This window comes from Astatotilapia calliptera, chromosome 14, assembly GCF_900246225.1.
Source record: "Astatotilapia calliptera chromosome 14, fAstCal1.2, whole genome shotgun sequence".
NCBI classification, from domain to species: Eukaryota; Metazoa; Chordata; class Actinopteri; order Cichliformes; family Cichlidae; genus Astatotilapia; species Astatotilapia calliptera.
In genome coordinates, this window is record NC_039315.1 from 17,832,698 (window position 1) to 17,845,355 (window position 12,658).

At 42.2% G+C, this 12,658-nt stretch overlaps 1 protein-coding gene across 2 annotated transcripts in view; it reads right to left on the bottom strand.

The window, feature by feature from the left end:
• Positions 1-12,658, bottom strand: part of sik2b (salt-inducible kinase 2b) — a 51,275-nt gene that overhangs the window by 9,455 nt on the left and 29,162 nt on the right. For both annotated transcript variants that reach the window (XM_026193437.1, XM_026193436.1), the window contains exons 5-11: positions 10,505-10,629; positions 9,902-10,025; positions 7,058-7,284; positions 4,970-5,122; positions 4,356-4,514; positions 2,073-2,304; positions 1,684-1,977 (exon numbers count right to left, since the gene is read on the bottom strand). In XM_026193437.1, coding sequence (XP_026049222.1) covers positions 1,684-1,977; positions 2,073-2,304; positions 4,356-4,514; positions 4,970-5,122; positions 7,058-7,284; positions 9,902-10,025; positions 10,505-10,629 — 1,314 coding nt within the window. The remainder of the gene's footprint in view (positions 1-1,683; positions 1,978-2,072; positions 2,305-4,355; positions 4,515-4,969; positions 5,123-7,057; positions 7,285-9,901; positions 10,026-10,504; positions 10,630-12,658) is intronic.

Sequence of the window (12,658 nt, forward strand, 5' to 3'; positions counted from 1 at the left end):
AGGGAGGGAGGGAGGAGGGGGGATATGTGGGCTGAAACCTTCAAATATCTGTCTCTGATTCATAAGGTGAATCATCACCATTGTAGTCATCAGAGAGACTGGGGGGAGGGGAGGGGGGAGTGTGTGTGAAGGGGGGGGGGAGACAGTGAAGCACTTTTATCTTAAAGCATATATACCAATCAGATACGACAGAGAATCTCATGACTGTGGCACCTGTCGAAGAGCAGGCTAGATGAGAGTTATGTAAAGTGAAAGTAAAACCTTCAGAGGTCTTATGAAGTCAAACAGGTCAGAGCTGCTGAATATTAGGCAAGCGCTTTTAATGTTGTATTCCCAATGGATTCCAAAGTAAAGGAGGTTGTCATCACTGGGCTTTGTAAAATCAAACAGGCCTCTGAGAGAAATGGCAGATGCTTAAGGAGTGGCCAAACAAACAATTTGGCACATTCTTTTAGGGAAGTCTACAGTCAAGAAGTAAATAGAGGGTTTACCTCAACATGGAAACAACTGGCGGCGCTAAAAAGAAAGACTAGATCAGATTTTCTTGAAAACCATTAAACAAGCCTGCCCAGTCCTGCAATCAGTCAATCAATAAAATCTACAATGCGTACAACAGCTTCCGTAAAACATGGTGGAGGCTGTGTTTGCAACATGGGAATGCAAGAGTACCAGTTTAACCCTTAATTGACCATGGGCCCACCGGCGGGCCCATTTTACAGGTAAATTTGAAGGGCCGGTCAATAAAGGGTTAACAGGAGCTATATTGTCTGCTTTGTTTCAGTCAAACGCCGCAGGGGTTTCATCGCACACATGAAAAACTGTCCAAAAGAATACTGCAAAAGCAATCGGAGAGCGCTGCAAAACTAAAATAAATAAATAAAAGGGATGTTGTTAAATGTCTGAGTCAGTCACCTGACCTTAACCCAGCCGAGCTGCTTCAATTACCGAGGACGAAAGTGAGGGAAAAAAAGCAACAAAAAAAACCAACAAGCAGCTATTGAAGGAAACTGCAATAAAGACCTGGCAAAGCTTCACATGGAGGAAACTCAGCTGGTAATGTTCCAGACCTAATATTTGAGTCCAAGTAGGAAAAAATAACCCTTATATTTATAATTGTCTTAGTTTGCACAGCTTCTACAGAGCCTGTGAAAATGGAATGACGTTATAAAAAATGGCTTTGACTCCTTAAAAGGTTAGCAGAAGATTTTTGATAAAACCTTTGGATTAAAACTCACAGTCTCCGTTTATATCAGATGTTGATTGCTTCATTTTTATTCCATTCTGGTAGTATACCAGGAAAAATCAGGAAACATGGGCCAAACACTTAAACACATACTGGATCTGAATATGCAGAAGGAGTCAAACCCACCTTAAAGGGGCACTGGACTGTTTTTCTGCTGCAAACGAAGCTGCAGTTAAAAGTGCAAAGTGCAGAAAACTAAATAAAATATTAAGGTAGGTTGGCTACATAAATACTCAGGTGACCTGAGTTTGGGTGCATGCATTTAACAAGGAATATACACTGTATTTAATCTTTTATGAAGCAAGTTAAGTCAAAGTTATGGCTGCCTACTTTACCTAACGACTGTTTAAAAGAGAATCTGCTTCTCAAAGGATACAGATCACTAAATAATGGTTTTAAAAAAAAACAAAGAAAAAGAGAGAAATCCAACTGCTTCTGACCTTGGGTAAGGGAGGTGTCGGAGGCACGGCGCCCTTCCCTGAAGCTGATTGGGGAACGGTTGTGGGTCTCCCTATACTGGGAAGTCAGTGCAGCCATAGCTGGGTTGGCAGGCCTGGCACTCAAGAAAGACGTAGGGGTAACACCAGGGGGAGAGCTGTTGGGCGGAACGACTTCACTCAGCGAGGGAGGATCCTCCAGCAGACCGAGATCGCTGTGCATCGAGCCCATGTCGTAGCCAATGTCCGAGTCCACGCTACCCATGGAAGGATTTTGGCCTAAAGTGAATAATTTACCTGAGGGATGAAATATTTTTTCCACATCATTACAGAGATCGTGATAAACTGTTTCATCTGAACACTGTGTGTCTGCTACCAAAGGCCAATCATACCCTGGTTCGAAGGTCCTGGCTGGTTGGTGACCTCAGACAAGGTGTGTCGCCGCTGGCCAAATCGAGCTGTCTGATAGGCCGAGAGCAGGTGAGGCGGATCATCCTCTGTGTCGGGCTCCTCTGTTTCAATGCCCTCATCAATGGATGTCTCCATCATGTTGCTAGGCGATGAGGTGGAGGACTTGCGCAGGACAGTGGGGGGAGGTAGGGGGTCCAGCAGGCAGCCGTTAACCTAGATAGCAAAATAGAAAATTCTGGATTATTGACTTAAAACCACTGAAAAACTGAAGTTATCAGTTAAAATCACGCTTCTTAAATATGCACAAGGTTCACAGACACACACAAACATGACAAAACCTTCAGCTGCAATAAAAACTCGGGTATAAGAAAGCCGATCACTGTGCTGAAAACTGTTTGTTGCAGCACACAGGCCTGTATGTGTTGGCCTAGAGGTGGAGGGTAAGGAATGCAGTGCCAGGAAGCAAGCTTTGATTCAGTGAAACTGACACACGCACACATACACAGAGGGATAAAAATCACACTCATAGATCATCTGCATGATTTGCTGCAATAACTGGAATGCGTGGTGTTGGTCTAGTAAGAGCAGCTTTGCCCAGTTCTCCATCTGCTTTCTGTAGTGTGCTGGGATAGGAATGTTATTGCTCAACAGACACACTCACACACAGAGGACAAGAGGGGAAAACTAGACTGAGAAACAGGCAAAAGTGTGTGCGTGTGTGTGGAGGTTACGATGAAGAGGGGAGAGACATGAAGCTAAAAGGAAAAGAAAAGAGTGAACCAGAAACAGAGAAGGATAAAGAAAGACAGAAGCTTAAAAAAAACAGAGATGAGCTGTCTGCGGATGGGTAGGAAGTCTGGGCGGCGAGATCGCTGGAGCAGTGCAGAAGCTTCCTGTCCATGTGTGTTCACTCAGTTCTGCATTAGGTCACATCATCATCACAGGACTGCTTACATAACTGCACTCCATTCACGCAGATAACACGCACTCTGACTCTCTGCCCTGTTCTGTTACCACAGACGGTCTCACACGCACAAATCATTCTTTATTGGAGCCAGGCGTGCAGGTGGGATGGATAAGAAATTTTGACCGATACTGCATGTATCTGTATTTGTTCTTCCTGGATGCCTGTTGTTAGGTGAGGGCTCTGGGTGTTCCTAACAACAGGCATGTAGGAAAGTGCCGTTGGTTAGCTCCGATGAATAAAGAAAGAGGAAGAGCAGTTTGTGTGTGCGTGTGTGTATTTCTGTCAAGGAGCCTTGCAGGACAAGCAGCTGTCCTGTCTGATGTGAGTGCTGGTTGAGTACTTACATAAGAGGATATTGTCAGCTGCACTCTGGCAGCTCGTTAATTGCAAAAATTGGAATCTGTGTTATCCACGGTTAACACTAAAATCACAGCGATTTGACATGATTACTCAAAAATGATGCTGAAAGCTGTACTTTTCATTACATTTACATTTTATTAAAAATCTAGTAAAAAAAAAAGGTGCAGGTGGTATAGAACTCAGGGTTGATGTGGTGAAGGTAAGGCACAGGCAGGTGGGGATTTCTGACTGCGAATCTCTTCTCACAAGAGTAACAAGAGGCCCGGGGAGAATTGCAGCTCTCGGGAGATCTGCACGAAGTCACCGGAGAGCAACATAGCGTTTCCAAAGGTATGGAAACTTCCTCCAGATAGACCTTTGTTGACCGAAGGCTTTCTTTCCATCATGCTGACTCGAGCTGAACTAAACTGTGAGCAAGTCTGGCCTTTTAGGAAGGGGATCAAAGCACACTGCTTTAAAGAAAAAGGGATGATCTGGATTTATAACATGAGCCAGAAGACTGGGGGGAAAATATACCTGTATGAGTATTGTGCTGCATTTATTTTTTCCCCCAAAGTCATTGGAAGCCAGGATTGTAACTGAAAATAAAATGTATTTTAATCGCCTAGCCCTAACACTGCCAGGCTGCAGATGCTCAAAACTTCAAAGGAGTCTGGTGTACACACACACACACACGCACGCACACACACTCTGAGGTGTAGAGAGACATTTCTGATTTACAGCGAGCGGGCATGCTCATCAAAGCATGGCAAGCTTATTGGGATGATACTTGCAGCAGCTGATAATGACTGTAATAACTACAAATTCAGCAACTAAGTCGTCTCATGTGAGCGAGCTGTAAAACAAGGACAGTGAACAAACAAGGAGATGCACAACAAAACAAAAATACATCCCTATTTACAAAGACACAACTTGTTTTTACTAGTGTTGAACGTACTTTGGGTGTGTTGACATCCTCCACCATGAAAGTCTGCTCCAGGGGAGATGCAGTCTGGGGAAAGGCGAAAGCATCAGAGGATGCTTGAGGCACAGCAGGGGAACGCAACAAACGACCGCCCTGCTGGAGCAAACCCACCTGGGCGGAAACACTGGTCGACTGTGGAGAGGGAAAAAATAAAGATGAGTCTTAGAAATTACATCAAAACCCCTTAATTTAAGACCAGCTCATAACAATATCCTTCTTAAACATGTAACTGCGACAAAATACGAGGGGCTGTAAATCTTTGCCTTTACAACGCCAACCAGAAAGGAAAGCTAGGTCCTACATGGTGATGGAAATGAGAGAGGAACTGCACAGTGCTGGTAAGAAGAGGCCGTAGGCAGAGAAAAGAAAAACATGAATAATGCAACCAAGGGAAAGGCATTAAGATCAAGGCTGGGTAGAAAAGACTGCAAGAGAGCACACGAAGACACGGACAAATAAATGGATGGGCCATGTCTTTCCGTTTGTTTGTTCCTGGGTGCAGGTGTGAATAACAGAGCTTTGATCCGGGAGGCGCGGAAAATAATCTAAACGCATTATTCAGAAACGCCTCAATGCCCTGAAGTTACCTTGACGACAGTCTGTTCGGCAATGGTGCTGGGTCGTCGCTGGCGGGCGTCGAGCCTCTGTTCGACGGGGAAGCTGCAGCGATGGGCCTTTAGCCGCTCCACCAGCAGGTAATAGATAGCAGCAAAGTGGTTGTAGCTTTTGTTCTGCAGAGACTAGAGGATGACAGACAATATAAATGGTAGTGTCTGTGATGGGAAGTTATGAGGATGACTTGAATGTGACAGCTCTTAAGATATGGTGAGATAATTCTTTAATTATCCCTGTATGAAACTGGGTTATTGCAGCAGCTGAAGAGCAGAGTGTTGATAAAAATACAATGCAGAGAATATGGAAGCTGACAAGGCAGCATACATTATATACAGCAGTTCAGATAACTTTCACTTTAATCACAACTTGATTTAGTAGTTCAAAAAGTGGTCTTGATTCCTCGAGAGTAAAAACAATCTCTTTCAATCAGGGCTGTAAAATATTTACATCGAGTCATGGCCAGAAGTTTACATACACATTTACATGGGCTTTTCAATGATATCTTTAAATTGTTTGTTTTCCAGGATGGAATGATTGTACAGCACACATCTTTAAGGACTTAAATAAATTCAAACCTGTGCACCTAATTCTTGTTTTTTTAAGTGCTTTGAGTTTCTAAAATATCATCACTTTACAAGCTCTAGTTACTAACTAGAAGTTAGTAACTTCTAGTTAGTGATCATAATCGACTACATCTGGTATTTTCTCTTTGTGATAACATGGATTTATTCGACTCATTGTACTGACCAATACTCTGAGCAATGGGAAAGTCCACAGAACTCAATGATGATCTCAGAAATAAAATTGTATTCTTATTAATAAGTGCCACAAAATTGACATCTTTAACTGAAATTTGCAGCTTTCCCCATGGACAAGCCAAATACCTTCTGGGGAATGTTTTATGGTCAGACGAGACAAAGCTCGAGCTGTCTGGCCAAACCGACAAGAGGTATGTTTTGAGGAGTAAAGGTGAGGCTTTCAAACCTAAGAACACTGCACTAACCGTTAAGCAAGGTGGTGGTAGCATCATGCTCTGGTGCTGTTTTGTAGCCATTGGTACTGATACATTGCACAAAGTAGATGGAATAATGAAGAAGGACTTCCTCCAAATTCTTCAGTACACATTAAAAACTGGTTTTGGAATGGATTAATCATCTGGGATGGAACTTCCCAAAGACACGACCGCAACTCTATTAAAAATTTGCAGACTGTGCTTTAAAGCCAGGTCTGTTCCAGGAAAATAAACAATTAATTGAACCCTACTAATTCTGCCAAGAAGATTTGTCAAATATCCAGCCACAAGCTTGTTGATGGCTACCAAAAACTTCTGGTCCAGTTGCAAGTTGCTAAGGGACATTTAACCACATATTACTAGTGCTGTATTTGTGTATTTGAGTCTAAATATTTTTGACCGTGGGTGGATTAGAGAAAATCAAAAATAAATTCAAACTTGTGCTCCCAATTCTTGTTTTTAAGGTCATTTAAGATGTATGCTGTACAATCATTCCATCAAGGAAAAAAAAGAACAGTTTAAAGAAATGATTAAAAGCACAAAATTAGCATTTGCATTTATGCCCATGTTGAATGTGTGTGAATACCTTAACACAACTGTACTGTGACTGCTGAATAGTGGAAAATTAGTTCAGAAGTGTGCATGTTCTTTACGCCAATGAAGTAATTGATAAATTTAATTTCTTAGCAAGAGAAGGGTTGAAGAGAGGATCGCAATGAAATTATACCATTTAGTCGAGATAGGCAATTACCCAAAATACCCAATTATGGACCCACTATTAAATCTTTCCTTGGATCACAATGAGGAACCCTTTTCCCCCCTACTTTTATCAGTTTAAGTAGTTTACTGCTAAACTCTCAGCTTTATCATGCAGCCCAGTGAAATATATCTGTTACCTGCAAAGTTAGAGTTATGCTTATCTATTGTCCACTATCATTATTATCGCCTCCTCCACAGTCTAAAGACATGACCTTTAAACCTCACACATTTACACTATAATTCAACTTAAAGAAAAAAAACAACAACTTCCTTCTTGTTCTGTTCTTACCTCTATAGTCTTGTGCTGGTCGATACCGAGGCTGTGCATCAACCGAAGGACCTGTTCACTGTATTCTCCTACACCGGCCTCACCCTCAGAGGACAGAGGCTGTTGGTACAGTACTGGCCTCTGTATAGGAACATCCAGAGTCATCCACTTGTGTTCCTTAATCTGGGCCACAGAGAGACGCTTTGACGGGTCCAGGACCAACATTCTGCGGATCAGGTGCTCACAGTCTATGAGGGATGGGAAGAGCAATCAGTCAGGATTTTTTCTTTTATGATCAGAAAATGTTCCTTTATGTTTGGTTAATGCTAAGTACTTCTTGTAAATATAATGACGCAAAGCCTCAAAGCCTCATGCCCTTATCAAAGTAGCCCAGATGAAGTGGGGCAGAAATAACACTTTAAGAGCTTAAAATCTGCTAAGTTCTTTTCTTAGGTTCTCCTGCCGTCACATCTGAACAGCGTGACTACACTCCTTTCTACTTTCCTTCCCTCCTAATGAGAGCTCCTCACCTCTAGTTAGAGGCTAGATGAGTTTGACGTCAGACACAGCTGGGTTCTTAACAGGATTACAGCTCCCCTGGCTGTGCTGCTTTGGCCTGACTGCACCCCTACTGCCTGCAGTGCATTCCTGCCTACCAGACAGCAACATTACACATCTACTTGACTGCAGTAATCTTAAAGCAAAACAGGCAAGCTTTCATCAAATAAGCCCTGCAATTGGTCATTATTATTTTTGAAATTAATCACTCCTATTTTGTAGCATTTATATTAAAAAAAAAAAAAAAATCAAAACATGACGACTGAAGTATTTCACATTCTCAGGAGTAGTTTTCACATTATCTTTTTACTTTAGCAAACAAACATCTCAGATACAAATATGCCAAAATCGAGTTTTCAAACAGAATTTGATTTTCGGAACATTTTCCTCCGTCCATCACCTTCAGCAGATATCCTGTGAAGAGAGACCCTCAGCAGTTCACAAACACAGAGCCCAAGGACCTGTCTGCTAACATTAACTCCCTGCTGCGCATTCTTCTCAGTTGCCCTGCTGATCTACTAACATCTGCTTACATCTCACATTTTTTCCCCTTCTACCTCGTGCCTGGTAGTGCAGCCAACTCAATTTTCTCCTCATTATGTGCATAACCAGCACGTCCTTCAATGCATTTTTACTACACGCTGTGGCCACTTAGCAGCTTGTGCAGCTGCTAAGTTACAAAGTTACATTTTGAATAAAACGCGGCACAATGCACTACAATTTGTCTGAGTCTCTGCCTGTTGCTACAGGTGAGCTTCTGCTAACCACCAGGAAAGGTCAGACTACATGTAAAGGGGGTGAGAACGCATGCCCGTGTAGCTGACTGCCTGATCGACAGTCTGTTCTTATCCAGTGCCTTACACCACCATGACTTAACCGCAGAACAATCCCAGTTTTAACACTTGCAGTGCTGGAGTCGTGTAGAGTTTCCAATAAAGAAGAACTGCAATGGATTTAAGAGCAAGTAATCGTTTTAGATATCATTGATTTTTATCTCACAGGTAATATCCCAATATTTTAACCACCATCAAACATGACTGAACATACAGAACGATTACAAGCTGCTATGCTACCTCAGCATACACACATTCCTCTGCTCAATGGTGTTCTGCCCTAAAGAAAGGGAAGCAGCTACACATAGGTAGCTATTACATGTAAATATGACAGCCCTCTAAACCTAGCATTTAAAAGATGACCTTAGTTTTTGCTGACCAAAGAATACTCAAACAGGCCAACAAGCCTTAAAAAATGACATCTTTTACAGATATTAAGTCACTAAGTAAGTCGCTGGCTATGAGGTTAACCACAACATGTACAGTGTGTGGTCCAAACCTGTGTTGTGCACTATAGTGTCGGCCAGTGCGAGCAACTGGAGGAAATAAGACGGACCGTTTCTGGATAAAGAAATCAGCACACTATGTTCTCCTTGTTCGCAGAACAGGGGCTGAACTGGGGGTGGGTAGGCGGGTTCGAGTGTCAGTCTGGTCAGGGAGCTGACATTACACTCCTACATTCCCCGTATGTCTTAATTGTTTCAAGGTCCCGAACAGCAAGGAGGAGGAGGAGGAGGAGGGGAAAAAAAAAAAAAAAAGTCTGGTCGACTCTCTAACCACACACCCCTGCGGAGAAGTTGCTTCAGACGTGCAGATGGGACACAGAGAAACAAGACAGAAGAAACAGACAAGGCTACAGACGGACAGGAAGCTGTCTCACAGAGGGTATGAGTCAGGCAGACATACTAACAGACAGAGGGACAGACAGGCAAGCTGCTGGAGGGCTTCACTGGCTCTTCCCCAGGTTACATAAACAGCTCCAGCTCTGGACTCAATCTACAGCCAGCCAGCACAGCCGCTAACAGCAGGGCTGCTTGAGACCGTTAGCCGAACTGACTCACTCAGCCTGAATGCTCACATAAATGCTCACATAAACACACACACACACACACACACACACACACACACACACACACACACACACACACACACACACACACACACACATAAACACACACACACACACACACACACACACACACACACACACACACACACACACACACGCTTCATATTGTATCCCCTTCAAATCGATGGAATGCTGACTGACCTCTTGACTGGTTATAGCTGCAGGAGTGACTCAAACAGGAAAGCGTGATCTATTCGTCTGTGCGTCAGTGTTCCTACCAAGAACTTTAATGACTTTTTTTCCTCAATTTGACTACATGCTGTTGTATAGAAGACCCGAAAGTCTTTCACCATTACACCAAATGCATCTGTGCTTGCAGGAAAAAGCGAGGCCGTCTCGTCTTACCTTCAGTCATGAAGTAGGGGATGCGAAACCTTCCTTCTAGTACTCTCTGCCGGAGGTCAGGCAGAGTGGGCCCATCAAATGGCAATGCACCACACACCAGCACGTAAAGCACCACCCCCATACTCTGGAGACATGAAAAAATGGACACACAAGAAAACAAGGTGAGGATAGGAGTAAAGAACAACCAGTAGATTAATCAATCTTAGGTATGTAAATGTAAACAACTCAGACACACGTGTCCCACTAAAGCACGAGTCCACACACACGACCTTACGGTAAATGATTGCAATATAGAGGAGGCTACAAACTGTGGTTGGGAAATCACATTCCACGTAACCGCAGAACGACATGACAGGAACCAAACCTGCTGACTGTAAGAAATCAAAACTTTGTGTCCACTAATATATGAATAAATAACGTTTTCAGAAATGAGTTGCATCCGATGACTTCACGTGGCTTACTAAAGCAAACGGTGCTTAAAATCTCAGCAACAGAGCTGAGAAGATATTACAGGGAAATTCAATCCACGGGTATGCAGTTACAAGGAATTATTAAAAACAAAGTGTTAAAGAGATGTCCGATTTATGCAATCAGCCATTTTACCCAAATATCCAGCTGTGGGCCTTCATACTGTTGTCCCTCAAAGACCTCTGGAGCAGCATAGGGCGGGCTGCCACACCATGTGGCCAGAGGCTTCCCGGGCTGGAAAAAGTTGCCAAATCCAAAATCTGCAGAAGGCGAAACATCAGGGCGGTAAGTAGATTAAAGATAGTTTCAGACATTTAGGCTTGTAGAGTTGGTAATGGCACACAGAAATCCTGCTGTTGTCCAGCAGTTTCTGCCCTGTGACCGTAAAAGTAAAAAAAAAAAAAAAAATGTTTTAAAAAGAGTTCAGGCACTTAGAGACCATAAACAGTGTGGATGTGATATGTTGAAATGGGAAAACTATAAATGATCAAATTCAGCATGAAGGCACAAAACTCAGAGTAGCAGTTCATAGTTTTGTGTCTTCATGCAAGTTCTGTATAACGCAATGTTTAATCCACATATTTGTACATTTACGAAATGGACCTTTGTATGAGGTAACCTCCCCTGGAGGCTGACATGAGGTAATTGGTGCTGTTCTCTGATTGGTTCCCTCTAGAATGGCTAAAAGTCAGATTTTAATCATCAGAAGAAAAGAAAAAGGGGAACAAATGGACACAAAATAAATTTGAAGTTCATGTCTGCCTTTCATTAGCATCCAACTAAATGCTGCAGCATAATCGGACAAATTGCACTGAGCCAACATGTGTGCCTGCAATCACTCAGCTAACCTATTTTCTTACGAGTCAATATGACTTTCACCTATGTTCTCTTCTTCTCATCCCTCAGGTCCTCTCAACTAACAGATTCAGATCTAATTCAGTTTATACAAATAAAAAAAAAATAGCTTCTTAGTTTTGAGAATTTGATTTTTATTTATCAACTTGGAGACTGGATTGACTTTTTAATACTCTTTGCTCTATCAAAAAAAAAAAAAAAAAAAAAAAAAAAAAAAAGTAACGGAAAAATAACAATGGATAAATACTTTCATGCTTAGTTGGTTCATTATCAATGGGAAGGCGTCACGGAGCCTGACAGCCACAGGAGCAGACAATCACGCTCACTTAGCCCTCCACCCCCACCGTTTTTCCATAATTCGAAACAGTTACATAAACACCAAAAATGTATTGCAAAACAAATAAATAAGAGATTAAAAATAAAAAAATAAAAATCTGGCTTACATAATGGGGCTGAAGGTGATGTGGGTTCACACACACATGCAAAGACACAAACAACACAATGAGCAGTGTGCGACCCAAACCCCCTATTCCTCAACACGATCCTTTGCAGTCCATGTAAAAGAAACTATCGACCAATTTAAGCCAAATTCAAACTGATGAGACAATCAGAACGGATCATGTGACTTTTAATTACCAACAAATTTGTATTTTTTGCTGTGTCAGCTCCATGTCTTCAGAGAATTGTGCTAACACAATTTTCTCTAAAGTTCAGTTTTTTTTTTAACTTTGTTGTTTTCTTCACAAAAATCAAAACCAGACCAAACCAAGTATCCATTTCTAACTTTAATAGGTGAGAGGTATTTTCGGCTGCTCCCTTATTTCCCGAAGGGTCGACACAGCGGATGGATCCGCATATTTGATTTGGCATAGATTTTATACCCTTCCAGAAACCCCTCCCGGGCTTGGCACCAGCACTTTGGAGTGCACTAACTTATGACCTCCGGAGGCTGGGTCTGTCTCTCCTCCTGATCTCACGCTGGGGATTTTTGTGCAAACTCTCACAAATAAACTGGACAGACCTAGTTTTTAGAATCTTTATGACTCAGTCAGATTTAGAACGCTAGAAACACAATGGTAAGTAAATTATTAGGGGTTTCGCTTTTTTCTGTGTAGTGACAAATTGTTTTAGTGTTAAAAACTGAGGCTGTGTGGGTGTACAGAGGTCTGATAGTCAAGAGTTACATCATAAAATGTGATCAGACTGGCCATTTCTACAGCAAACATTGCTGCATGGTGCCTCTAAAAGGCAAAATGCTTAAAAATAAAGAAGACGATGAAGAATCCAGGCTGTCAAATGTTTTTTTGTTTTTTGCACACACAAGGAAAGCTGCAGTAGATTATAGCTTAAATACCTGTAGGAATCAAGTTTAAGTAATTAGCAAAGGGTAAACTCGTGAACAGAGCTGAGCGGCTCTTTGAGTGTGTACGTGAG